This window comes from Aulonocara stuartgranti, assembly GCF_965226115.1.
Source record: "Aulonocara stuartgranti genome assembly, chromosome: 15".
NCBI classification, from domain to species: domain Eukaryota; kingdom Metazoa; phylum Chordata; class Actinopteri; order Cichliformes; family Cichlidae; genus Aulonocara; species Aulonocara stuartgranti.
In genome coordinates, this window is record NC_138951.1 from 30603708 (window position 1) to 30631278 (window position 27571).

Below are 27571 nucleotides of genomic sequence, written 5' to 3' on the forward strand. Positions count from 1 at the left end.
TTCCTGATGAGGCTTTTATGCACATGTTTATTGAGACTTGGGATGTTTGTGATGGCTGTGAGTGAATCTTTTGCTCCCACATATACCCTCTGTATAATAATAAAAAGACTAAAACTAACACAATTAAACCAAAACTAAACATTTTCAAACAAATCAGAACTAAACTGAAACAAACAAACCCACTCTGGAAACTGACTGAAACTAAACTGAATAGGAAAGTTTAAAAGTCAAAATGAATGTGAAGAAATACAAAACTAAAACTCTGGTTTATGTATGATCTGTTTTAATGGGGCTATAAGTAGGCCATAAAATTCTAAATCATTCTACTAGTACATCTCACAAAGTTAGAATAGTAAAATTATTATTGTAATTTAATTTTTAAAAGGTAAACATCCATATGTTCTACATTCATTACACATGAAATCTTTCAAATATTTTCTTGTTTTTACTTTGATGATGATCACCAGTTAATCCAAGTGCAAGTCTGTGGGAGGAACCCAGAGAGAACCCACGAAGACACAGGGAAAACATGCAAGCTCCACACAGGAAGGTCCCGGCCAGGCGGTTGATTCAAACCTCAGAGACAACAGTGCTAACGGTGTTTGAGTAAAAATTCTTCCAACGAGATGAGTACTGAGTGCTCTGTCTAGTTAACTGTCATGGGGAATATTTCTACCTGGTGATCACTGGCTCCCTCCATAAGAAGGTTAAGTCACAGAAGGTCAAAGGATTTTAACGGAAAGTTGACTGAAAGGGAACAATGTGGTAGGAAAAGTTGCCCAAGCATCACGGATGACCGCAGCTTTGAAAAGATCGTTAAAAGTTGATTCAAGAAATTTGGTGAACTTTACAAGGAGTGGACTGAGGCTGGTGCCCAGTAGCGGTTTTTGATACGGGCGGTTGCCCGGGGCGGCATCACGTCATGCCAGCGCAGGGAATGTCACAGGCACCGATCGGTTTTCTATCGCCCATTTGCTGGGAGTAAGGGCGCCCTCGTTTGTGAAGTGCGCCTGCTGCTTGCGGCGCAGGGAGGAGAGGGCGGGGCGGCGGGGGATTCTCTGGCTGGCTGGAGCAGCATCTAATAACCAACCCGCAAAATAAAACTAAATAAAAACAAACCAAGCACGAAAACAACAGACATTTTAATACAGACTTATAATTTGCACCGCTGTTTTTTCAAAATTCCATACGCGAAAAGTGAGCGCGAGAGCCCTCGGTGCGCCTGCTCGCTGCTGAAGTCAAAGTAAACTTTATTGTCATCTCCGCTACATACAGTCCAGGATATAGAGAGACGAGGCTCCAGTTACAACAGTGCAAGTAAACAAACAATAAATATAAGAAGAGTAAGAAAATAAATATACACTTTAGGACTTTTGGTAAAGGGATCAATAACAATTTAAAATTTATATTTGATTATTTAAAGTCTCACACACAAACCGTCGAAAGGGGAGGGGGGCCCTGCCGCTTCCAAACAGAGCACATTTCATTTATAATGTTGTAAATCCAAGTCCATTATGTATTCATGATTTGAATCCTGGGTTGTGCGAAATCTCAGAAATAAACCCTAGACAAAGTGATTCTGTGAACTAAGGTGTAGGTCTATTAGGTTATGTTGTGGTGATCCTCGGGTTGGGGGGTGATTGTTCATACTGGAGTGCAAAATTAAAACCAATGGAAGATGGACAAGAAAAGTTCAAAGCCATCAGGTGCTCAGTGTAGAAAAAAGAGAAAAGAAGAGGAGGAGAAACGAACAAAAGATACAGGTAAGCAGATGTCATGGCAGGTCATGTATCGTGAAACATATATATATATATATATATATATATATATATATATATATATATATATATATATATGTAGTATATAGTATATATTATACTAATATATAATCAGTTCTAAATATCAAGGATTAACAGAGGTGATTATAAATAAATATCAAGAAAATTGGCAAGATTATTCCAGAGTAGAAAAGGGGGCGCAGAGGGGGTGTTCGCCCAGGGCACCGAACAGGCTAGGACCGCCACTGCTGGTGCCAGTGCATCATGAGTAACTACACACATGTGTCTTCAGGAAAACTGTCACATCTCAGATTTTGTTGCCCTGGAACCCACTATAAGCAAAATTTAAACAAAATGTTTGAAATATTTAACTTTTGATGTAATTCTTATATAATATATGAAAGTTTGCCTTTTTTAATTCAAAATGATTACCTTTCTCACAGCATTCAAATTTATATCATTCCAATAAGCTCAAAAATTTGGGCCTATATTCTTGAAGCTTCCCCAAAAAGCGAGTTGCTCCTTGTGAAGTATAGACATAATCTTCTTAGTGTTGTCAATATCGATAAAAACTAAACCATTCCCCCGTTAATATAAGATGGTAAGTCATCCATCCATCCATCTGGGTCCGCTTATCCTTATCAGGGTTGAGGGTGCGCCGGAGCCTATCCCATCTACAACAGTGCGAGAGGTGAGGTACAGGCGAGGTCAGTAAAGAGAACAGACTATAACTATTAGCATGCGATTGGGCTATTGGGCCTTGCCGCTGAGGTTAGAGTTTTAGCCCCTTCCCTGCTCAGAGTCTTTTCACTTGTGCAAGAGAACTATGCTGGAATTTTTTAGGCTAAGTTAGGAGGTACCCACATTTGGTCACGTGGGTATGTGGATACAGGCCCTGCTGCACAAAATCCAAAAGAACTGGGATTTGGTTATCTTAGAGATGGAGACTACGTAAACAGAAAAAGGCAACCGTTGCCAATATGAGGCAGTTGGAGAACCACCTTTCATCAGCTAGACAGATTAACCATAATCAGCCTGAAAGCAAGCTGTAATATCCAGAGGGTGGGCTGAACCACACTTAGTACAGTTTTGTATTTGTGTGGATGTATGAGTAAGAGATTAAGACCCTGGTCAGATAAATGTATTCTGAGTATCTCTGCTGCTAGACTTGTCTTCTTGCGTCATGTTTGCAAGTATCACTTGAGAATTAAAAAAACAAACTCTGACAGTAATTCAAAGTTGATAGGCAGGCAATTAAACCTCTTGTCCTCTGGTCTAACCATAAGGTTTCAGGTTTTATTAAATTACAGGTAAAAAGTTGCTTCTCAAATGACAATGACTGAGCCAATTGTTATGATGGAGCTGCAAGCCATAGTTGATGGTGAGAATATTACAGGAATCCAGCTGAGGCAAAGTTTGGATTCGCCTGTGAAAAAGTGATAAATATAATTAATGATAATTACAGAGCGCAATTAAAGTATGACATGAAAAGGATGAACACAAAAAGGATTCAACTATGCCAGAATACCAGTTCTCAAAGTAAACTCTTGTGTGTTTGGGAAATGTTACAGAAATCTGAAGGACAGATTTTGTGTCAGTTATAACCCAAGAATGTGTCTTATGTCAAAATGAAAGTGCAGCTGTAAACCTTTTAAAATGTTGGTAAATTAAATGTGTTTCTTAGTGGTCTTCTTTTTATCAGATCACCATCAGATCCACAGGTAATAATCAAATAAAATGAGTCATTAGACAACAAAAGTATTTAAAGTCTTATGCGGGACGTGGATTATCCTTAAAATGTCTTTGTAGGGTTTTATACTTCTCTAGAATGACTGAGAAATGACTATTCTAAGTAAAGCTAACCACAAACACAACATTAGTAATCTCTTGATCAAGACATGTAACTCTTAAGAAAGAGTTACCACACAATGTTTTGAATTCCCCGAATACACATGTTGATTTGTAGGTGGTGAGGAGATGTGCGGTGAGCAGTAATGGAACTAAAGGGTGAACCCGTAGGAACTGAAAGAAGAGAGTGGAAAAAAAGGGTTGCACCACTTCACACCCCCGAGTGGAACCACTGGTAGACTTCCCCAGCTGCCTACGCTGTGTACTCACCCCCTTATCACCTTTATCCTGTAAACATCACAGCAATAATGCTGCACACCCTGACGGGGATGGGCTGCGACTGAATTGAACACAGTTACTGTAGAAATATCGCTGAAGTGATCGATGACGGTGTTCAACCCCAAGATTTTCACCTGTGGCTTGAGCGTTGTTCCCTGATGTTTAGCTCTCTTACACGTTTTAGCAGCATGTTAAAAAAAAAAGATACAAAACTGTGAGAAATGAACTGTTGTGACTGCTGAATGAGAAGCTGTCATTCAGTCCTGCCAGTCCAAATTTGTTTGGTTTACTGTCGTATGTGTATGTGGGCATTTATTTTAAATTAGTTTAGAAACTGAGCTCAAGTAAAGTATGAAACTGAAAAGGTGATTATTTCAGCTTATTGCTGTAATTGCTCATTACAGCAATAAACAAGTCAAACTGTGGGTTTTACTTTAACTGTGTACAGCTCTGATTTCACATAGAAGGCATGGGAACTGAACGGTGCTTTAGTATTTGAAACTATTTCAGGCTCTGTTTGGGGTTGCAGATGCACAGCTAAATGCAGCAAAAGGCAATGCAAGTACAGTGAAAGGAAGCTGCTCCTCCTACACATTCTCAGTGGCTTCATATGTCGCCTCAAGAAAATGTATTATGGATCGGATAAGACTATTAGACTGCTGAGAGGTCCTGTCCTCTTTTAGAAGGTTTTAGAAGATATCAGTTTTTCTTGTCTTCAGTACTGGTGTTCTTACTCATAAAAAATAATTATTTGGGGCATTTTTTTTTTTGTTACATTATTTTTGGTTACTCCTCAGCCTGGCCTACAAAAATTCCAGTTAAAAATATGTATACATCCAGAATGAATTCCCAGCACTTGCTCCATATGTTACAGCTTTTTTCCAAAATAATACAATTTTATTTATATAGCACCTTTCTAGACAGAGTCACGAAGTGCTGCACATAAGATAATAAAGAATAAAAGGTAAAACAGACAATATAAAACATGCAAAAATTAATCAAAAGCAGTTTTAAAAAGGTGAGTTTTGAGTTGTTTTTTTAAAAACAACTGCTGAGTCCACAGTTCTTAAGGTTTGGGGGAGAGAGTTCCACAACCTAGGGGCCACAGTGGCAAAAGCTCTATCATCCTCAGTTCTCATCTTAGTCTTTTTTATAGCAAGTAAGCCTTGATCCAATGACCTCAGGGACCTGCTAGGGACATAGGGCTGTAGCAGTTCAGAGATGTAGACTGGTACTAGTTCATGCAAGACTAAATGTCAAGACCAGGATCTTGAAATGGATTCTAAATTCCACAGGAAGCCAGTGTAGCTGAGATAACAATGGTGTCACATGTGAATACTTAGAAGATTTTGTCAAAAGCCTTGCTGCAGCGTTTTGCACAACCTGCAGACGATCCAGAGAACCTTTGCTTAGACACATAAACAGTGAGTTACAATAGTCCAAGCGTGACGAAATAAATGCAAGTATAGCAATCTCCAGTTAGGAGCGAGATAAAATAGGGCTTAGCTTAGCCACATTTCTTACATGATAAAAACAAGACCAAACCAGAGAATTCACATGCCCATCCAATGTGAGAGTCGAGTCAAAAGTGACACCTAAATTCCTGATAGAGGATTTAACATACACTGAGAGAGGACCAAGGGCTTTCACTATCTGGGATAAAAATCTGTCCAGAGCGCATATGAGGACTTCCGTTTTCCCCTCACTGAGTTGGAGGAAATTTGCAGCCATCCAATGTTTGATTGAATCTAAGCAGTCATTCAGAAGCTGAAGCTTAGATAAATCATGGGGCTTAAAAGAAACGTACAACTGAATATCATCAGCATAACAGTGATAAGAAATGTCCTCAAAAGAGCCCATTATATGCTGGAGGGGGAGAAGATATATTAAAAACAATAAAGGCCCCAAAACGAACCCTAAGGGACACCACAAGTAAGGGCGGTAGAAGATGACCTAAAATTGGAGACTGCCACAAAAAAGGATCGGTGATGGAGATATGAGGAGAACCACTGTAAGGCAGTTCCAGATACACCAACCCAATGATTAAACCTTTCAAGGAGGATGTGGTGGTCAACAGTGTCAAAAGCCAATGTGAGGTCCAACATAAGTAGAACAGAGCATTTTCCTGCATCATTACTCATCAAAATGTCATTTGAGACCCTAAGAAGGGCTGTCTCCGTGGAGTGAGCGAAACTGAAACTTATCGCAAATGCTATGTTTTTCCAGAGCCGCTATAAGTTGCTTAGCCACAACCTTTTCTAGCAGTTTAACAATTAATGGTAATTTGGAGATTGGTCTGTAGCTGCTCCAAAGAGAGGCGTCTAGCTGAGGTTCTTTTAAAAGTGGGAGAATATAAAAAGCATTTTTTAAGTAAACTGGAACTATACCAGACACAGTGAAGAGTTCATTAGAGTGAGCACAGATGGACCAATTGCCTGGAAGACATTTTTGAATAATGATGCAGGTACAATGTCAAGAGAACAAGAGGATGCTTTCACTGAATTCACTAGTTTTACCAGCTCAGGTAGTGAAACAGGAGAGAAAGTATCCAAAATGAAGGACCAAGATGGGGTGGAGATCGACATAACAGGTGAGAAAAATTAGAATAAAAGGTTTGCTTGAAATAAAAATGTATGCATCCTGTTTTCCCTGATCATCTGAACAGGATGGAGGTGGACCCCTGCCTGGTGGCTTGGATCTCCGACTACCTCACCGACAGACCACAGTACGTCAGGCTGAAGGACATCACGTCTGACACAGTGGTCAGCAGCACAGGAGCACCACAGGGAACTGTGCTGTCCCCTCTTCTCTTCACCCTGTACACCTCTGACTTCTGCTACAACTCTGAATTATGCCACATTCAGAAGTTTGCAGACGACACGGCCATCATGGGGTGTATCTGGGATGATCAGGAAGAGGAGTACAGAAGTCTGGTGAGGAACTTTGTCGCATGGAGTCACACAAACCACCTGCAACTCAACACCTCAAAGACTAAGGAACTGGTTGTGGACTTCGGGAGGTCTAGAGCAGGTCCACTGCCGGTTCAGATAGAGGGGGAGGAGGTGGAGGTGGTCAACAAGTACAAGTACCTCGGGCTGTGGGTGGACAATAAACTGGACTGGTCATGCAACACAGAGCACCTGTATAAAAAAGCCCAAAGCCGACTGTACTTCCTCAGGAGGCTGAGGTCTTTTAACATCTGCAGGAAGCTCCTGAGGATGTTTTACCAGTCGGTGGTTGCTGGAGTACTTTTCTATGCTGTGGTGTGCTGGGGGAGCAGCACAGCAAAGAAGGACTCATCCAGGCTGGAGAAACTGATCAGGAGGGCTAGCTCTGTGGTCGGCATGAAGCTGGACACTCTGGTGACAGTGGCAGAGAAAAGGACATTAAAGAAACTGATGGACATTATGGACAATGCCAGGCATCCTCTGCACACGGCCATTAACAACCAGAAGAGTCTGTTCAGTGACAGGTTGCTTCTCCCAAAGACAAGAACTAACAGACTTAAAAACGCCTTTGTCCCACACGCCATCAGACTGTTTAACTCCTCCCTGGAGGGGAGAGGGAGGGGAAACAGGAGGACAAAGGAGGGGGGAACAACTAAGCTGTAGTGCCTCTTCACCTCACTGTGCAATACCTTTTGTGCAATACTTTTGTAAATAGTCAACGGTGCAATAGACTCAATACTTGAAATGTGCAATTCACTTGTATTTTTATTTTTTATTCCTATTTATTCTATTTATCCCCTTCGTATATTTTATTTATATTGTCTCTGTATTTATATATATATATATGTGTGTGTGTGTGTATTATATATATATATATATATAATATTCTGTAACTCTGTAACTTCTGTCGGTGCTGTGCTTTTTTGGGAAATCGAATTTCCCAGAGGAACCCACCCGAGGGATTAATAAAGTTCTATCTAATCTAATCTAATCTAATCTATAACTTGATTAGTGTGCACCTGTGGTGAATCCAACTGATTGGACAGTGTGTGGAAAGGCTCACACCTTTTCATATAAGACCCCATAGAGGACGGTGGATATTAAATTCTCCAAAAAGAGCCAGGGGATGAAGGGAATAACAATAAAGATGAAATTGACATATTGCTGTGTAGCAGAGACATGCAATGTGTTTGTACTATACCTATATGTACCATCTCTTGTTAATGTAAAGGGGAAATTATAATATAGTACTGTGAATATTACATAATATATATGCAACCATCCATCCATCTTCTCTGCTTATCCGGGGTCACAGGGGCAGCAGCCCAAGCAGAAAAGCCCTGATCTCCTTCTACCCCGCCACCACCTCCATCTTGTCTGGGAGAACACCAAGGCATTCCCAGGCCAGCCGAGAGACAGAATCCCTCCAGCGTGTCCTGGATCTGCCCTGGGGCTTCCTCCCAGTGGGACATGCCCTCCGCCAGGAGGCATACTTCCAGATGCCCGGACCACCTCAACTGGCTCCTGTTGATGGCATCAGTTCACCAGGGCCTCTGCTCCTGGCCACTGCCCAACACACAATGCACAGTGCCTATTGTGGGTAGTGGGCCTACAGGAAGTTGGGCTTATGATCCTTTTTCAGGCTGTGCCCGGATGGGCCCCATGGACTGAGACGCTTGCCCTCAGGCACCCTCCCCAGACTCCAGGAGGAGCCCCAGTAACCCTATCCCGGGCTGAACTGTTCCCTCGATGTTCTACTCATAGAGGTCATTTAAATCGCTCTTTGTCTGGACCAGTTTGCCATGGGTGACCCTAAAAGCCCCCGACAACATAGCCCCCGGGATCCCTGGGACACACAAACTCCTCCACCATGATAAGGTAGTGATTCACAGAGCGTTTCATAATATATACTATAATTTAATGGAATTAACCTTTTTGCTTGATGAAACAATTACACTTATAATTAATTAACTTCTTATGTCACACTTTTTATATTTCTGCAATTTCCTTTCAACCCTGCATATTTTGATATCTTATTTCATTTACATTAATAACCCTGGATGACAGACCTACAATTACTATCATAATAAGTTGTATTCACATAAGAAGTCATTAAGATTAGAATTAGAAACAGTAATAAATAATCCAACCTGTGTCCTTGTTTGCACTGCCACCCTCATTCACATTCAACCACGTGCCTTTCAAGGAATTAATCAAGCGTCTCTTGGAAACAGAGCCAACTAAAGGTGATCACAAGGCAGCTATAAAACAGAACAAGCCCTTTTAGGAAAGTCTTGCTCACAGAAGAAGTCATCCATCACTGTTACCTGTATTTGTTCCTCATTTTACACAGTGTGACTACACAGGGGGAAACTCAGATGTCATTTTAGGGAACCAAAAGCATCATATGTTATTTCAGAAATAAATACACATGCTCATTGAGTGGTGGTGATAGGGGAAAAAACCTGTTCCATACTTGTGTTCTGGCATATCTTGCTTTTTTTAAAATGCCGTATAGACTTTTGACCTCTACTGTGGGAAGTGGTCAGTATTTAGTAAAAATGCTGTTCAAATGCTGCATTTAAGTCAGAATTTTCTGCACTTCAGATTAACTGTGTTACATGTCAATGCACTCATAATGCTGACTAAAGGCAACTTAATTAAGTCAAGTTTAAATGATCATTATGCAGCCATAATATATATATATATATATATATATATATATATATATATATATATATATACACACTTATAATTAATATATATATATCTCATCTGTGTGTGTGTAGTACAGTATAATGGACCTCAGATATAAATGTATACATAAATATAGTACTTAATCACTTTCTCTAATGAATTTTCTTTGCCCTGCTGTCAGTGCTGATGTAGCAGCACCTCAGGTGTTCTGCTGGTAAAGATTTTTGCAGTGGAGTGTGTGGGTGTGACACTATATGCTGAAAATAGAAATGAAGCATGTTTCAGGCTTTACATTTTAAAAACAAAATAGCTGTATAAGTTGAGCAACAGCTAACTCTTTGGGAAAGGATTTACATGCTAAAGGCATGCAAAGTGTTCTAACATACCTTTATCATTATTCAGTTGTTCACAGAAAACACATCTGTGCTTAACGCACCCATTGGCACACTATTTTCTGTTTTCCATCTTGTGTTTGTGATTTTGCCTTTTCCGAGTTTTCTTTGACAGAAAAGAACAGTAACCACTGGGTGTCTCCGTGGCAACATACTGGACTATTAGGACACATAAAAACTTTTTAGCTGTGCCAAAAAAAATCTTTGAGGTACTTAATTATGCATTAATTATTTAATGTTATGTGGGAAGGAGACCTGTGACAGGAAATATACAGTCATAAAATGATGAAATAAAGTTTGATTCTCAAGTCAAGATGAAGCCAGAGTTTGAAGTAAGGTGTAGCACATTGTGTTTAAGGGTCATCACAGGTCATGTAACCAAACTTATAATAAAGTATGATCATTGTCTCTTCCCATTGCTTCTCGTTCATTTCTGGAGATTCCGGCTGTCTAAAAAAAATCCCCACTATCAATTCAATTGAGTTCAATTGTGTTTTTATATAACACAAATTCACAACACCACCTTAAATTGCTTAATATTGAAAGGTAAAGACCTTACAATGCTAGAGTGAATCCCCAACAATCAGACGACCCCTTTGAGCAGCACTTGGTAACCGTGAGAAGGAAAAACTCTCTTTTAACAGGGGAAAAACACCCTCTGGCAGAACCAGGCTCAGTGAGAGCTCAGCATTATAACTTATATTATAACTATTGCAGGAAGAAGATAACAAAAGGTATAAACACACGAAGAGAGAAAAGAATGGAAGAGAAGTGCTCAGGGTATCATGGGAAGCCTGCTAGCAGACTGAACATATTGCGGTATAAGGAATACTTCAGGATCAGCAGTCAAAAAGGAAAGTTTGAAATCTAACCTGAAAAGTAGAAACTGATAAGAGTTAAACTTTTGAGGAAAACAAACAAAATGTATTGGTCAACTCCATCCTCACCTTACAGCAAAAGAACCGGTCAGACTCTGTCAGAGCCTTATTATATTGTTTTCTTTCTAACACATAATCTTCAAGAAATGACTGTTTACTTTCCTAACATGTTTAATGAGCACCATTGTTATGGATTATTTACTCTTATTTGTGTGTTTGCCCAAATCATGAGCTCTAAGCATGAACGTATTCTCATTAAAGCAGATTTTCTGGCAGCGGTGTGTCGTGCTACATTTCCATTACTACAACTTTTCTTTCATGTCACCTTTTCCATGAACTTTCCTGACCTAAAACTGTGATTGTCTTGTAATTTTCATTTTCAACATGTACTCAAGTATGAGTAAGAAATTCCAGTCAGTAGTTGTAGCCTTGCCCCTCCATTCTGATCTCTCACTCACTCCCACACACACACATTAGTCCCCATTAATATTTATTATTTCCTCGTGTTTTTTTTCTTTTCTTTTTTTCTTTCATGTCCAACATCCTGGTTAGATAATGCGCACAAAAAAACAAAACCGAAAAAAAAAAACATGGGCGGCATTAATGCTGTTTCATTGTGACTGTGACTTTTCCTGTTCCTCATTGCCTGAATTATTCTTCTGTATTTATATTGTTCTCGATTTTCCCTGCCCTACTTTTAATGTTGTCATCATCACATCATTGTGAAGTCATCGTTCTGTTGCTTATCTTTGAACACATATCTGTTTTTATGTAAAGCTAGAAAAGCAGACTGTAGGCTTTGTGTGAGCACAAAGAGCAACGCCACAGTGTGCACACTTTGACCAGAGCAGGTCTTAGAACTAGAAGCAATTCAGATGAACTATATACTGTCATGTCAGCTGTGGTGTCAGGTTACCTACTTGAAAAAAACAGAAAGAAAGAATGAAGAAATAATTGTATTATAAACATGCCACAGTTTCATCAGTGCATGCGTGAATGACACTCAGTTTCTATTTGTGGAAATAGTACAGCTTATAAAATCTCATCTGTGTGTTTAGACCCAGTTTTCTGATCACTCATGTGCCTGATTGAAGACGGCAGAGTCTCTGAACAAAAGTCCTTTTTGTTTATTTGACGGGCAGCGGCGCACACAGATTCTCTGTGGAAGGATCAGATGTCACTCTCATTGTTGTTTTGATGCGGTGAAGATTAAAGTGTGTCACTCAGGTCAGCTTGGATGTCACCTTGTGGTTTTGTCAGCATCATATTTGGGCGATATTTTCTCCCCTTGGGTTTCATGTTGACAAAGTGGAATGTCGCTTGTGTATATTTGATTTGCCTGCTCAGTACTACACCACAAAGACGTTAGCAGACATACACGCTTCTAAATCAGTGAAAGGGTTTTTTTTTCTTTTCATTTTTGTCTGTAACCAGCAACTAGGCATCCAACTTCAGCAACAAAAGAACATGCTGGGTATTGGCATCACTCAACATGTGAATTAACATTTTTTTTATGTTATATAATATTATGCATGTAGTAATGTTAGTAGACTACTCTGCAACCAGTTTAATCCGTCCTGTCATCAAAATATAATTTTAATATTTTAAATACACGCTGACACCACCATGTGGAAGATCATGTGAAAGGAGTTCATGGTTTTTGTTTAAGTACATACAGTACATAACCCCACGTGGTATCAAACTGAGCACTGAGAATCATACTGTTGGTACTGACTATAGTCAGTAGCTGGCGATACCAGAAAAGTAGTATTAGTATACTACTTTTCTGGTATTGTGACATTGCCAGCGAGTATCTGCTTACTTTCACTGGCCGTGTATGAAAGGTAATGATTTTAAAATGTCATAATATTGAAAAAAATGATGATATTTGTTTTGGTTCATTTGGGTTTTTTCAGTATCATGGGAAACACAGGCACATATGCACCAAGGTTACAAGTTTTCCAAGACTGATAGATGCAACATATGGCTGTGGGTGTTCTAGTCTATCCTTACATCCTACAGAAGACCAAGCATGGCCAAAAGATCAGCAAAAATACTGGTGGCCAGCAGTGCTAGCCCTCAGCCTCCTCGCACATATGGTAATAGTTTGAAAATCCTTCTTGAGTTATTATGTTCAAGATTTTTAGTAAAGTTGAGCCCTGAATTACACCGAGTAAGCCTCAAGTGGCCATTAGAAGAACTGCAGGTTTCTTCCACACTGGCTTCATTTTTCACCAGCAGCTGTTTCACAAGACTGACTCACCTTTGAAACTCCACATTAGTTTTCTTTCTCTCCTTTTTAGGCCGTTGCCCACATCAGACAGCCATGTTACTTCAAACATAACTATTAACACATACTACCATTGTTTTTGCCACAACATGGAAAATATAGCAGGCAAATTTTGACTCTACACTCAGTGACCATCCTGCAGTTTCAGACAAACATGTTAAGCAACTGAACTCCAGGCCAGACAGTAGACTTACTTCCTCATAATCCCATAACAGACAACAAATAGCAGAAATCAGCACAGATTGTGTGTTTGAAGGCAACTCAAACACACTTGAATTGAAAAGAAAATGTCAAACAGCTCATGGAAACAGTCTAAAGCCTTGGTCTAACTTGTCCAGTTCAGTTATTACACCACATCACAAGAGCTGAAAAAAAAAAGCGAGGAGAAAGGTCAAACATATCCCTTTGACTCCCAGATCCCAGATCAGCCCTGGCTGCTGCACATAAGGAAGTTCAGATGGCTTATTTACATGTTCTCTTCCTTACTGGTCATAGAGGGTTTTTTTCTCTCCCCCTTTTTTTTCTCAGCAGCCTTTACTTCCTCCAGTGAGTAATAAGAGCAGCTTCACACAGACCAGTGGTTTTGTCTATGTAAGTCACTCATTGAGAGCAGATCCCACACACACACAGAGGGAAAGAGATTAATGCTGCGAGCCACTACCTGCTGAATCTGTAAGTGTGAACTCAAAGTCTGACTGCTGTTTGTGCTGAATGTGAGCTGAGGGTGCAGTCTTGTCATGTGTAGCTCTGTGTCAGGTCCAGACCGTGTGGTCTGCCCTGAGCACAGAGGTTGTGGGAGATAGTGTGGCTTTTTCAGAAAACAGTGCTAGGAGCTTGCAGTTTACCAAGTGATCAGCAGAGGATGTGGTCTGCTGCAGGCTGCAGCAGGCCTGTGCAGACTGCAGCCCCTTGCTGACAGTACTGTAGGTGGTGTCAGATGAAAACAGCTTCTCCTTTACAGATATTTGTGGAATGTTGGTTCTGGTGAGATAATAATAGCTTTTATAGGTCGAACAATCTTCTTAGAGATGAAACGATTGTTAGATTGCTTTTTGTTTGCTTTTTGTTTGCTTTGTTCTTTCTTCCTCATACCTGAAATGTTGCGTTAACACACGGAGGGCAGTACAGTAATCAGCTCATCCTGCGTTGCACAAAAGTGCGATGGCGTATAGGCTGAAGGGTCAGTGACACTTCCTCACAGCGGTTTCGTGTGTGAGAACATTGTGAAGGTCTCCTACTCGAAATAGCTCTGTCTTTGTGGGAGGACAAACAGAAGAAGTGGGCTGAGTCATTCAGCAGTATTTTTTCTTCACCTCTACACTCACTGTGATCTGTGTTTGGACCTGAAGCGCAAGAGGGGGTTTTCCAGAGAGCGCAACAGCACGCGGGTGGAATGGGAGAGGCCGCTCACATCAGTTCCATTCATTCATGATTTGGCAGAGCAGGGTGTGACAGTAGGTAAAATTAGAGCTGTGATCAGTGCAGACCCTTTGCTTCCTCTCCTAGTGTGTGTGTGTGTGTGTGTGTGTGTGTGTGTGTGTGTGTGTGTGTGTGTGTGTGTGTGTGAGGAGGAGAGACAGAGAAAGGGGCTTTCTTAGCCAGCATGACGTCAGTGAAGCGTTCGCAGTCATGAGGTTGTGGTAACCAGAGCAGATTCTATCAACCACAGTCAATTTGTCTGAAAACCCCTGTGAGACCGCAGCTGCGCTTCCTGTGTTTATACCGACACTCTCTGTCTCCACCCCTCGCCCTTCTCCTCTCCTCCTCCTCCTCTTTTGACACTTGTCAACTGTTCCAAAACACAGGCTGTCTCCGTGGAAACGCCGATGAGCCACAATAAGGAGGCGAAGAGTAGGATTCCCCAGCCAGACGGTCCCGAGCGCGCAAAGGAGGAGGAGAGGAGCCACTCTGATTCGCTGGCAACCATGGACGCCAAAGTGGAGCGCTTTCTCAAGTTAGGATACTCTTACAGCGACATCCTCAGGGTACTGGAGAGCCTCCGGCACGACGCCCAGACCAATGACATCTTGGAGGAGCTGATAAAGACGTGCCACACTCGCACCCACAACAACAGGAGCGTGCCAAACAGCCCCAAGCTGGTGCCCAGAGGCTGCAGCCCCAGCCCCAGCCAAGCCAGACCGGGACCGGACAGAGAAGCGGCAGCTGGATTCAGACCGGTGGTTATAGACGGCAGCAACGTGGCCATGAGGTGAGTCAGCACATGACATTCGCTTTATGTATGCTTATGCATTAAGTACAGTGGAAGGAGTCCTCCAGTTACAGTGCACTACAGTAACTTCATACTTCTTCATATCAGAGTAACCGTGTCTGTCAGGTGTTAGGCGGAGTGGGTGGGGGTGAAACGCAATGAATACATCTTATCTGAGCTTCTCAACATCCACCCGTAAAGTTTTAATTGAATGTTCGCCTCTCTGAAATGGAGCTGATCTTACAGAACAAGTGTGTAAGAGTGTTGATTTGAAAGGTAACATCTGAGAGCGAAGTTAACTCTAACCCCAAGTTTGTGCCACAGACCCGATGGGTGTTAGGCAGCTGTTCACAACTGTACCGAAGCCCTTCGCTCAGTTTATTCATCAGACAGGCACGAAGGCACAAGGAAGCAAACCGTTTTTTCACAGCAAAGAAAACACGCTTCGTCACTTCCTGGAAAAAACAAAACAAAAAACACTTGTTTGAGGCAGTAAAAAGAGCGGAGACGCGTTCCTCTCTGTGAGGCTGAATGAGGATAACTTTGGTTTAACTTGTCTGTCTATGTCAGAACTTGTTTCAGTTCACAAATGTGATTGCAACACACTTCCTCTTTAAAGACGTGGGAAGTGAAAACATGATCTGAGCCGACACTTTTCTCCCTTTTGTTTTTTCACTCAATTCCAGATTATGTTCGTGCCCTGAAGGGCCTTTGACACAGTGACCATTCCACAGTGCGTTTTACTTGTCAGGTTTGAGCTCTTTAAGTGATGTTTGTATCGAGCGTGACTTGTTACACGTGTAGCACTGTACATTAACGCCATTTGATCTCACGGTTGGCATCTGCACCTCCACCCAAAGTAGATAACAAGGAAGTTTGGAGTGAAAAATGTTTTCGCTCGAATCAAAGACGGTATGGCATGAATTCAAAACAAAAAGCAAAGGAGCAATGTTTTCATAACGCATATTCCTGTAAGGACATGAAGTGAGCTGAAAGAGGAAGAGGGCTCAGATATTTACTGTCACTGCTTTATTCCCAGGTAAGATGGTGTAACTGTAGTCCAGCCTCAGGTGTGAAACCTCAGAGGCTGTGGGGGGTAGCTCTCATCGGTCTCCCTGTTTTGTTTCCCTTCTTCAGCTCTGAAGCTGACGTACAGTTTATCATGTTTAAGTGGAACTTGAGTGTCTCATGGGAAAAACAGACCCAGTTCCTGTCCTCAGTTATCAGAGCCTCTCACTGCTCTTTCTTCCTGATTAGTTTTTTGTGGCCATGTAAAGGAAATCAGTCAAAGGGATTTTACTGCTGCACTTTATTGAAACTGGATTACCTGTAATTACATTTTAGGCCCGACAGCTGCAGAAAAAGAAAAAAAAAGCACTAAGTAAAAAAAAACTCAACAAAAAAACAAAAACCTACTACTCCTACACATTGCCGTTCACACCGTGTTTTTGCAAGATTCTTGCAAAAACCCACATCTTTTTAGTTTTTTGATTGAAACACCCCCACATTCTTGGTTTGATAAATCTGTCATTTCTGAGCCCATACCTAGATTAATCATGACACGTCCCTTCATTCCCTCTTGACACAAAAAACATTATGCTCCAGCACATGTGACAAGTAATTCTTCACGTTTATCAAAAGAGAACGATTCACACATGAGAAATGTACAAAAAAAAAAAAAAGACATGTTTATAACATTTTGGAGGTACGAACTGCTGATCTGGCAGCTCGGGTAAACTCATTACTCAGCAGACTGAGACTTTATCAGCAATACATGAGGATTTAAAGCTGCACGGATTTATATATCACCAATCTGAAAGACGCTCACAGTGACAAACCCACAGACAAACCATTTTTCACCCACTAGTTCCCCTCAGCTTTACAGAACACTTTAACCTGTTTTAGCTAATTATTAAGCTTGCAGCTTTAATGTTTACAGCAGCAGATGGCACTTTACACTGGAAACTGCTGCCAAACACCAGCACAGTCTGACACAGGCCAGAATCAAGTAGCTCAAGTGGCTTTTTACTTTTTCCTCTTATGTGATGTTTAAAAGATTCAGTAACTCCTATGCACAAGTTTATCAAAACTTAAACAACACCTCTTTACAACTGTAATAAAGTAGGTAATGAGTTGAATCAGAATACTGATTCATGAAAAATAGACCAATAATAAATAAATAAAAAGCATTAATTTTTTACATTCCTGCACTGTTTTTGGTTATAGTAGCCACAAATAAAAAAAATTCATTTGTTCATTTATTCTTAAAAATCCACTTTTTTCATTTAAATTTCTAAAGTTAATTAGTTGCTTTTATTTTGTTCCCTTTAACTCACGAATGAACGTGCAGCCCTCTGGTCTCATTCGACTTCTCTGGGAGCTTAAACAAGACAGGAAATATCATTTTAAAGTGTCATCTGTGAGTCATCTGTAAAGTTATGCAAGGTAGATTAGCTAGATTATCTGGGATCCATAAACTAGCTCATGCCAAAAGCTTTATCTTTGTTACCTGTTGTATGCAAAGTATCTTGCCACTTCCTGATGATGAAAAGAAGGGGAACACCCACAAGCACACGCCTTATTCTTTTCCTGCAGGCAAAACGATCCAGTTTACTTCTTCTGAAGCCTTTTGACTTCATACAGTAGGTTTGTATTTCAGAGAATAAATGTTGAGCTGTTCCAAAGAATGAATGTTGAACTAGAACAAACACAAGTGTCGTGTTGTCTCAGGCTCTCCTGGCTAGGTGTGACAATGACCACAATTCAGCAGTGTAGTGAAATGTAACCTTATTCTGTTTTCCTCAAAATTTCACGATTAATACATTGCTGGAGAAGGCTGTTTGTTTTAAGCTTCCACTTTGTGAATTTTAAAACATTAATAAATGATCTCACAAATTCCACGTGAAGAGTCTCTCTTACGTTGAAAACGACTTATCTCTGTGCTTGTGCAATCATGAACTAGTGAACACTTGCAACATCATTAGTTTCCTGAAAAAGGGAGAAGCATGTGTGGGCAAAATGTGCACGTTAGCGCAAAAGAAGAAGCTCTCTGTTTTGTTTTTTCTTCTGTTGTTCACTCTGGTTTTTGTATGCGTTGTTCTTTTTTTGTAGCCACGGCAACAAGAAGGTGTTTTCGTGCCAGGGTCTCCAGCTGGCAGTAAACTGGTTTTGGGACAAAGGGATGCGCGACATCACTGTGTTCGTCCCCCTGTGGAGGAAGGAGCAGCCGAAGCCTGAGGCGCCCATCACAGGTAAGGTCACCTGACAGTGCTGTGCACTCAGCTCAGGTCAGCTGTGTTTGTCAAGTCTCCACTAATTATTCTTGTTCACTGATGAAAAAGTGCCTTTATAATTGAATCCTCCTGGTCAGGGTGAAGTAGAAGTGAAGCCTGATTAACTCACGCTTCAGTTATGATTCCATAATTACTTCAGCGTTTTGTTTGTCAGCATTTACATTCAAGATCCTCAATTTGATTACAGGGATTCTTGGCTCAGTAACCAGGAAGAAATGTCTTTCTATTAAAAGGGGTTTTCCTTCCCACTTTTGCCAGGTGCTTACTTGGTTTATCCGGTTGTTGCAGTTTTCCCTTTTCCATTGTAAGGTCTTTACCTTACTACATAAAAGTGCCTTGAGGTGATGGTTGTTCGATTTGGCATTTGACATAAATAAAGCTGAATTGAATTTCCTCCTTTCCTGCTTCACACAGTGGGGTGTGTTATTCTGCCTATTATAAAGCTGCAGTCATTCATTTTATTTCTGTTAGGACCATGTGTCCATCCATTTTCTTCAGCTTATTCAATTCAGGGTTAGATAAAATCTGAATGTTATTCCTTTTGCAGTGGGTCTTTCTGTGCACAAACATAAAAAACACAAAAAAACCAGCAGAAGACTGCAGAGCAAAGCACATCAGTGACAACATATATAAGACTGATTATGTCAACAGACATGGGTTCCAAAGGAGCTTGCAGTACATAGAATGAATCTGCTTTAATGTGCCAAATGCAGTCTAATATTTCTAAATCCAGATGATACAGACTAGCAGAGCATTTAAATGGAGACAAGCAGCCACTGTGACAGTACACTCAGTGGTTTATTACACTGTCAATATAATGTATACCGATTAGTGGAACTTTAATCTGTGTTTACGTTACAGTTAAATCATGCCATTTGAATACTAGTACATCCTCAGCTCATATACTTTTGTAATTGTAAGTTTGGCTTACCAACAGTACTCCTGACTCAAATATAATCAAATACACAGAAGCTGCCTGAACGTCCTGCTGCCTGTGTGTGTGCACGTGTTATAAAGAAACCCAACCTGAAACTATGCTGGTCGACAAAGCAGGTTGTTTTTTGTAGTTCATCAGTGTAAAGCTTTAATGTAGTCTGAAGCACTTGTAAACAGTCAGAGTTTCCAGGCAGAAAAAGTGTGCTTCACAGGAAATGATGCATTTTTCTGTTAGAGAAGCAGTTCATTTAAATAAGCTGAAGAAAACAGTGCATGCCACTACACTGTGTGCCACACACTGTCTGATCGGTTATTAGCAAAGCAATCACAAAAATGGTAAATGGACTGGTACTTAGTGCTTTTGCTATTACCACCCTCCTGAGCCACAGCTCGGAGGATTTGAAGGAAATAAAATCTTTATAAGTGTTCTTAACATGTACTTTGCCAGTGGGGCACATAACAGATGGCTGCTGGTAAATCCCTGTCCCTTCTTCCTGGCTGTTAGAGTCATCTTGTTTGGCAGCTGGTGGCTTCCAATGGAGCCCATCCAATAGTTATGACCTCGTTTCATTGTGAAAAGCAGGTATTGAACCCATAGAGCCTCCTTAAACAATGAGGAAGTGTAAGCATGAAAACTGAAATCCTACACGTCGTTCATGTCCAATCATGTCCAATCATGTCGGCTAAAAATAGCTGCTTTCCGGAAAGCTGCAGTCAGCTTTTATTGCCATTATCAGTGTCAGGTAAAAAAAATCCACAAATTGTTTCTTCCTGGTGTGATGTTTACTGTAAAAACAAAGAGACTGAGAAAAGATTAAAAGCTCACATGGAGTACAAGGTGCCTCAGTCACCTGCCTGAATAAATGTCTCGAATCTGTCAAGGACGTTACCACACATCATTTAAAGTAATCTCTAACCTGTATAATATTTGTCCCATAGATCAACATATTCTCCACGAGTTGGAGAGGAGGAAGATCCTGGTGTACACGCCATCCCGCTGCGTAAACGGGAAGAGGGTGGTGTGCTATGATGACCGCTACATAGTCAAGCTGGCCTTTGACTCAGATGGCATCATCGTGTCCAATGACAACTACCGCGACCTGCAGACAGAGAACCTCCAGTGGAAGAAATTCATAGAGGAGAGGCTGCTGATGTACACATTCGCCAATGACAAGTAAGGCTTCTTAAGGGGCAGGTTGAAGGGGGTTACTTGTTTTGCATGGCTGATTGGGGGTGATTTGCCCCACTATTGGACCATGTGTTCAGCTAGACTAACTGCAACTCTGTGCCGGTGCAGGTTCATGCCTCCAGATGATCCTCTGGGCAGGAATGGTCCCACTATTGATGATTTTCTGAGAAAGAAGCCACGCACCCCAGAAAACAAGCTGCAGCATTGTCCATATGGTTAGTACGGTCTATTTGAACAGACAGCTCATGTTACACTTCCTTGTGCTCCTCTAAAGATAAGAAAAAATATATACAATCAATGGAACTTCTGTGTAAATAGAGGTTTGTTTTCTGAGCAGATACCATTTCAAGTTCAGTCACCAGGGATACACCCACACACACACACACACACACACACACACACTGCTGTTAAGCAAACATGACAGTAAGCAAATATGATGCATTTCTTGCATCAGAAGATTCCCACCAGCATTTCCTGTCCAAACTTCAGCACACACAGCAGAGGACCAGTGCATACAAACAGGTCGTTTTACACTAGTATCATGAGTATTTATGTTTAAAAGTAGCTGATCTAAGGAGCTTAGAAAGAAAAAAAAAAAAAAAAGCATCTGGACTTCTTTAAGTTGCTTGAAGCCGTTTCACCTCTCATCCAAGAAGCTTCTTCAGTTCTAGGGACTGAAGAAGCTTCTCGGATGAGAGGTGAAACATCTTCAAGCAACTGAAAGAAGTCCAGATGCTTTTCTTTCTAAGCTCCTTAGACTATGATGACCTGGATGACTGAGAACCTTAACAGACAATAGTAACTGATAAAGCTAATTTTACTTTGAAGAAGACATTCTGCTTTAAGCAGTGAGTAGCTTTGCATAATTCCAAGTTCAAAAATAATTCTCAGTCCCTACAAGACGATTAACCCCAACAATCAAATGACCCTCTTTCCTTCCCACTGTTGCCAAAGTGCTCAAAAACTCAATTTTAACAGGAAGAAAACCAGCAAAACCAGGCTCAGTGAGAGGCGGCTATCTGCCAAGACCAGTTGGGGGTGATGGGAGGGAAACAGGACGAAATAGTTAGAAATTAATAATAACTAATGATTAAATATAGAATGGTAGCGGTGGTAATTCACCCTATAATTGATAAAAATGACCTTGAAATCCAAATAAGTCATCCACCACTGTTGAGGTGAACAGCTCATTCATTTGGTAGTTGATATAATTCAGTGAGGGCCACAGGTTCAGTTCACGTCTACTTTTGTATATGGAATTTTCTCCAATATGGCACAACCAAATGGAAAGTTTATGACATACTCCGGTTTCTGGGAATGTGCCTGTGTCTAAAATACAGCCTTAAATCTGGTGTGGAGTTTAATAACTGTAATCACCAGCATGTAAAATAGTTTGAAACTTGAGTAAACCTTCCCCCCTCCAGAAAAAACAGTAAAGCCCAGACTTTCTGACTGCGAAGTAGTAAATGTGGGAAATGCTGGAGATAAACCCAGACTGACCACAGTGTATTCCTGACATTATCTCAATATTTCATAAGAATAGAATGATTTTTCAGCCCACAGAGGAAGTATAAAGTCTCCAGATGTCATTACAAAACTCAGATTTCAACACATCACAACCTTTTTTTAATGACTGGTACAGTTTTTTGTTTAAAAAAAAAAAAAAAAAAAAAGTAAGGTTGTTAAATGTTGAAATCATGTGCTTTATGGCCAACAAATGAGGAGAAACTGAGCCAGTAGGGGGCTCTGGCTTCACTTGTCTGCGCTCATTCAGCAGTGACTTTTCAACTGGAGAATTTGAAATTTGTGGAAGGCCCTGATCTCTCAGGAAGAGCTTAGCTGAGGAGTCAGTCAGTGACTGGACTTAAAGACATCCATTTATAAGACAGCTACAAAGTGCCCTACACTGTGAGTGCCAAAGAAACAAAGAGAGCAGATGATTTGTTTGTAATTCTAGTGGCTTTTACACACATCCTGAGCTAAAGTTTAGCTTGTAGTGGCCCAGACACAATTTCTAATTTTGGGAATTTGTATTTTTGTCTTTTAGGAAAGAAATGCACTTATGGAGTAAAGTGTAAGTTCTACCATCCAGAGAGGGCCAACCAGTCCCAGTTGTCAGTGGCTGATGAGCTGAGGGCCCTAAGAGACAGAGACAGAGCCAAGAACATCTCCCCTGCTGCATATCAGCAGGAGCACAGGTACATCTCCACCCCTCCACCTCTGGGCATAGATGAGCTGTCACACAGGGCTTCGCCAGGGGAGCAGTCCATCTGTCAGAGGGACACCAGCAGCCCGAGAAACCAAATGAACTCAAGTCTCCAACACTGCCCGAGCCCAGATATAGATGAAGCCTTCAGCTCCATGGACAGCTCTCTGTCCAGGCTCTATATCCATGACATGGCCTACAGCAGGGAGCAACCTGTGCACAGCTGCAGCAGCGGGGTGGCCAGCTACAGCCTGAGTCAAGATGAGTACTCTGGGTCTTATGGTGGCAACGCCCCGAGGATCTGCCTGAACGGGGGTTACTACGCTCAGCCAAATGGACTGGCATCGCGTGAGCCCCCCACGTGCAGTCAATGCAGGTGCTGTCACCAGCAGACCAGACTATCCCCAAACAGCCACCAGCAGCAGCACCACCACCACCTCCAGCAGCATGGATGGAGCTCATGTCCAGCTCTACCACCACATAATGGGGAGCTTCCCTCTCAATTTGCAGAGAAGCAGTACTACAGACAGCCCTCCCACAGACAGACCCACAGCTTGCCCAGGGACCCATGGGTGCAGGGCAGCCTGTCTGACCCTAGGCTGAGCAGTGGGGCTAAGAGCCCATTGAGCGAGCGGAGGAAGGCTCTGAGGATCCAGCTTAGCACCCTATTCCCCCAGAACATGGTAGAGCAAGTCATGAATGCTTACCCGCACGTGTCTGACATGTCTGAACTGATTTCTCTCATCCAGAACTACAGAGCGAGCCACTTCAGTTTCTAGATCCCAAGGATTTTTTTTTTTTTTTTACATTTCTTCAAACCGAGCCCATGTTGGAGTTCTCAATTCAAAAGAAAAGTGAAAACTGAAGAACGAGAGCACTTCTCGAAATTACTGTGAATTCATTATGACAGTTTGTACTGTGCAAAATGATTTGTCTTGCTTGAACATGATGCAAACTTACCCTTCATTTGAAGCATTACAAAGTGACACGATCTGCAGAAAATGTAGCAGATTGAATGCTCTCTCTTTATCCTAGTGTAAAAGTGCAATGCACTAAGCTCCATACAAGCTACTTATTGTAGCCTGAAATTTTTTTGTTTTAAATAAAAGCAGCATGTGTTGTTTTCCCATGTTGCCTCAAAGTGAGGAACGCTATATTCTATATTTCTGTAAAGAATGTCATTGATCTATTTTTAATATGAATTCGAATGCCTTGTTTTTGCTGAGAAATAAAAGCGCTCAAACCACATTACCACTGGGTAATTTTCTATTTGAAACTGTGCTTATAGATGTGAAGCTAAGGTGAAATTTCAATGCCATTAATGTCATTAAAAAAAGAAAAGAAAAAAAAGACAGCCATTGCTCTCTGATGGTAGCTTTAGTAGAGCAGCTTTGCATGATTTACAGTTCAAAATGATCCTTATTTTGGTGCATGCCATCAATCTGAAACAAGCTGTTTACACCTAGGGCTGCATCAGAGAAACAAACATAGCTTCTGGATCTGAAAAGTAAAGTCTGTACAGAAGTGCCACCACCCTGCGTACATCTCCTCCAGCTGAGCTTTTTGCTCAGTGATTTGTGTACATACACCGATTTCACGATTTTAAACTCTGGCCATACTGGAACAGTACAGAACAGCAAATAAGGAACAGCAGAGTACGTCTACTTTAAAGTGAGCCCGCTGTTCAACCAGTAATGACGCTGCAGACGTTTTCCTTCACACGTCAAGCACATGCATGTTCCTCCCGAGACACGGGCTTCTGAGCCTCTTTTTAAACCTGTGTGACATTTTGTTTTGTGTTTAATGTACCGTTGCATTTCCCAGAAAGCTGTTGACTTACAAAAGACTGGACGAAATACAAGGAAGCAGGAAATAAACCAAGAGGAGGCCAGAGTGCTCTCTGACATGTGAGCACTTTTGCAATATCTTTCTTCCTTGTTTTTTAAGGGCTGACATAAAAGGTCCATAGGCCATGGCCATAAAAATGCAGGTAGTAGATAACACGATGAAACGCTGAAATGTGATAATAAAGATAAAGCTGGAAATTATTGCTTCATTTTGCTATATTAGGCAATTTTGAAAAAGACTGCATCATAAATTTCTTTTTATCTAACCATCTGCAGGGAAACAATCTCCCAGCCAACCTGTACACTGAGCTATACTGCCATCTAGTGGACAGAACATTCAGAACATGACAGAAGCAGCACAAACATTCTGAATAGATTTTTTTTTTAATTTTTACAAATAACTTATCTGTTACAAAGACAGTTTTCCCAGCTAAAATCAAAAAACACTTTAGATGTCCAAATTATTTTTTTTTCATGTATTAAAACATGAATAAACTGCCTCTTCACACCAAGGTGCAGATAAAGCTGAAAACTGGTTTTTGGGGGTTGGAAAAAGAAAAAAGTATGACATTAAGTGCTTAAGAGACAAGAATTCATTTATAAATTCATAAATCAGTGAGTTAAAGTCATAGGAAATTTTAGGGGTTTAAAAAAAACAAAAACAAACAAACTTGGATGTGACAGGGCAGGTTATTAATACAAAGGCACTAATGCAAGCCATTGTTTCACATAATCCACAGTTCCACAGTGAAACATGACAGGAAGTACATTTTAGAAAAACCCTCTGCAATAAAAGCTTAGGAGGATGAACTGCTCCAAAGCAAAGTGTGCAGAATAGACAGTTTGTTTTGCCTCAACTGCTCCCAACACGCAACAATCCTGACTGTAAGGCACAGGAACACCTTTAACAGAAATATATTCACTTTGACCTTTGGTACCTAACAAAAAGCCAATTCAGGCACACAGCAACATGGAAACTGTTCCAGGAGCACTTTGACATGGTTCTTGATTGCACTGGAGAGTGAGTGTCTCTTTGCACTGAGGTGTCGTTGTCCTCCAAACATCAAAACTACATTCCAGTTGTCAGATAAGATGGCAGTTTGTTATTTACCCCTTCCCTCCCCTCTCCAAACCCACCCCCAACAGTCCCGAACGTAATTGGTGTCCTGGAAAACAAAAACACACACTCACGCTTACACTCGCACGCACACACATACACTCACAAAACAGGAAAAAAAACAAAAACAAGACGCCTCCATCGCCTTCCACTTTTGCTGCATCTGCAGATCATACACAGGAACCTCAGCAATGACGCGGGCGATGAACGGGCCGGGCAGACGTAGCTTCATGATGACTGCGAGGGGTTTGAACAGCTCCACTCCTCTCCTTCTGCAAGGCTTCAACTCTCACAGAAATCAAAGCTTAAAAAGGGGGCACGGTGCTTATTTGGTTGAAAGAAGGGAATCAAAACAAGTTAATAAAAGTCTATAAAGCTATACTTACAGGAAATACAAGTGATTCATAGTGTGAGGAAGAACGGTTTTAAAAGGCACATTCTAAAATTATGTACAGTAAAAAGCTTGAGGGGAGTTTCTGCCTCCGTGTTCTGTACACAAACCATGCAACCGTTTTTTGTTTCGCGTTTTGGTAACTCACGATCAGAGACACAGAGAATGGCGCTGAGGAAAGTAGGCACGTTTGAGTGACAGCAACACTGGCGGTTCCTCCTTTGGCATCCACTACAAACAGCAAACAAACTTTAAAGTCCACGAGTTCCCTTCAAGTGGAGAACGGTGGCTCAACACAGTTCCCACCCCCCCTTCCCCAGTCATGCCACCACCACAGAAGAAGAAGAAAAGGGACAAAAAAAAAAGAAAAATCAGCAAAAGGCACATCTGTGTTGAGTGTGCATGTGTGCAATCACGCTGCAGGGCCACGCTTGTAATACTGTGAAGTGGGAGCAGCGAGGTATCCCCAGGGTGTAAAGTGTCACCTGTCGAGCAAGGGATGTGTGGAGAACGGGACCCCACACTATGCCAGTCTCTAAGGTGAGGTATCATCCGACTCTGCCAGCCTATATTAAGAAACGCAAGCTGTAAACACCATCCAGTCAAGCCTTCAATGGACAGTGTTCTACAAGCCTATAGAGAGGAGAAGAAAATAACAAAACAAAACAAAAAAACAAAAACAAACGGGCTGCACGGTGTACGAGGACTATGCCCTGTCCCGGTTTTCATACATCTAGGAAGTAACAGACAGAGCCCCGGTCTGTTCTAATCTGCTAGAAGACAGGCGGGCAGAGGAAGGGGCAGCGCGTCGCAGCCTTGTTGGCTCAGAAGTTCCGCGGGAAATCGCACTGTTCACAGCGGATCAGGGCAGGGTGATTGAGGAAGGTGCAGGCTGTGCAGCTCCACTGCGTCCCCTCGTCCTCCTGGTCTGTGATGGGCTTCACACTCTTACTGCCCGTGTCTGAGAAGGAGAAGAGGAGTCGAGTGAGGGATGGGACAGATGTAACATCACAAGCATAAGAATGCATTTATCAGCACTTAAATGTAATATTCTGATAGTGCCTTGGTGTCAAGGAGAAGAGTCTCTAAAAGGCTGCCACTTCAACAAGCAGATCAGATGATGAAATAACAACAGCGTCCACTGTGTCCGTTTCATATTTGGAAACCCTCCTTTTTCATTTTTCAAAGTTTTGTAAGCTCACCAGTTTAAAAGACAGCCAGTTTATCAAAGAACCGATACTTCATGGGATTCGGTTTCCATAGCTTTGATTTG

General features: G+C 41.4%; 2 protein-coding genes across 7 annotated transcripts in view; one reads left to right on the plus strand and one right to left on the minus strand.

Moving 5' to 3' along the window:
- Nucleotides 1–24191, plus strand: part of LOC309689130 (putative ribonuclease ZC3H12D) — a 184528-nt gene extending 160337 nt beyond the window's left edge. Inside the window, exons 1-6 of one of the 3 annotated variants that reach the window (XM_082505321.1) lie at nucleotides 13697–13782; nucleotides 14916–15319; nucleotides 18431–18570; nucleotides 20488–20722; nucleotides 20846–20952; nucleotides 22785–24191. In XM_082505321.1, the coding sequence (XP_082361447.1) occupies nucleotides 14937–15319; nucleotides 18431–18570; nucleotides 20488–20722; nucleotides 20846–20952; nucleotides 22785–23722 (1803 nt within the window). In that variant the 5' untranslated portion in view covers nucleotides 13697–13782; nucleotides 14916–14936 and the 3' untranslated portion in view covers nucleotides 23723–24191. Of the gene's footprint in view, nucleotides 1–13696; nucleotides 13783–14549; nucleotides 14569–14915; nucleotides 15320–18430; nucleotides 18571–20487; nucleotides 20723–20845; nucleotides 20953–22784 lie in introns of those variants that run through there. The other 2 variants (XM_082505322.1, XM_082505320.1) reach the window with 2 other exon arrangements.
- A 964-nt stretch (nucleotides 24192–25155) lies between these two features.
- tab2 (TGF-beta activated kinase 1 (MAP3K7) binding protein 2) overlaps nucleotides 25156–27571 on the minus strand; it is a 45412-nt gene continuing 42996 nt past the window's right edge. For all 4 annotated transcript variants that reach the window (XM_082505312.1, XM_082505314.1, XM_082505311.1 and 1 more), the window contains one exon: nucleotides 25156–27259. In XM_082505312.1, the coding sequence (XP_082361438.1) occupies nucleotides 27123–27259 (137 nt within the window). In that variant the 3' untranslated portion in view covers nucleotides 25156–27122. The remainder of the gene's footprint in view (nucleotides 27260–27571) is intronic.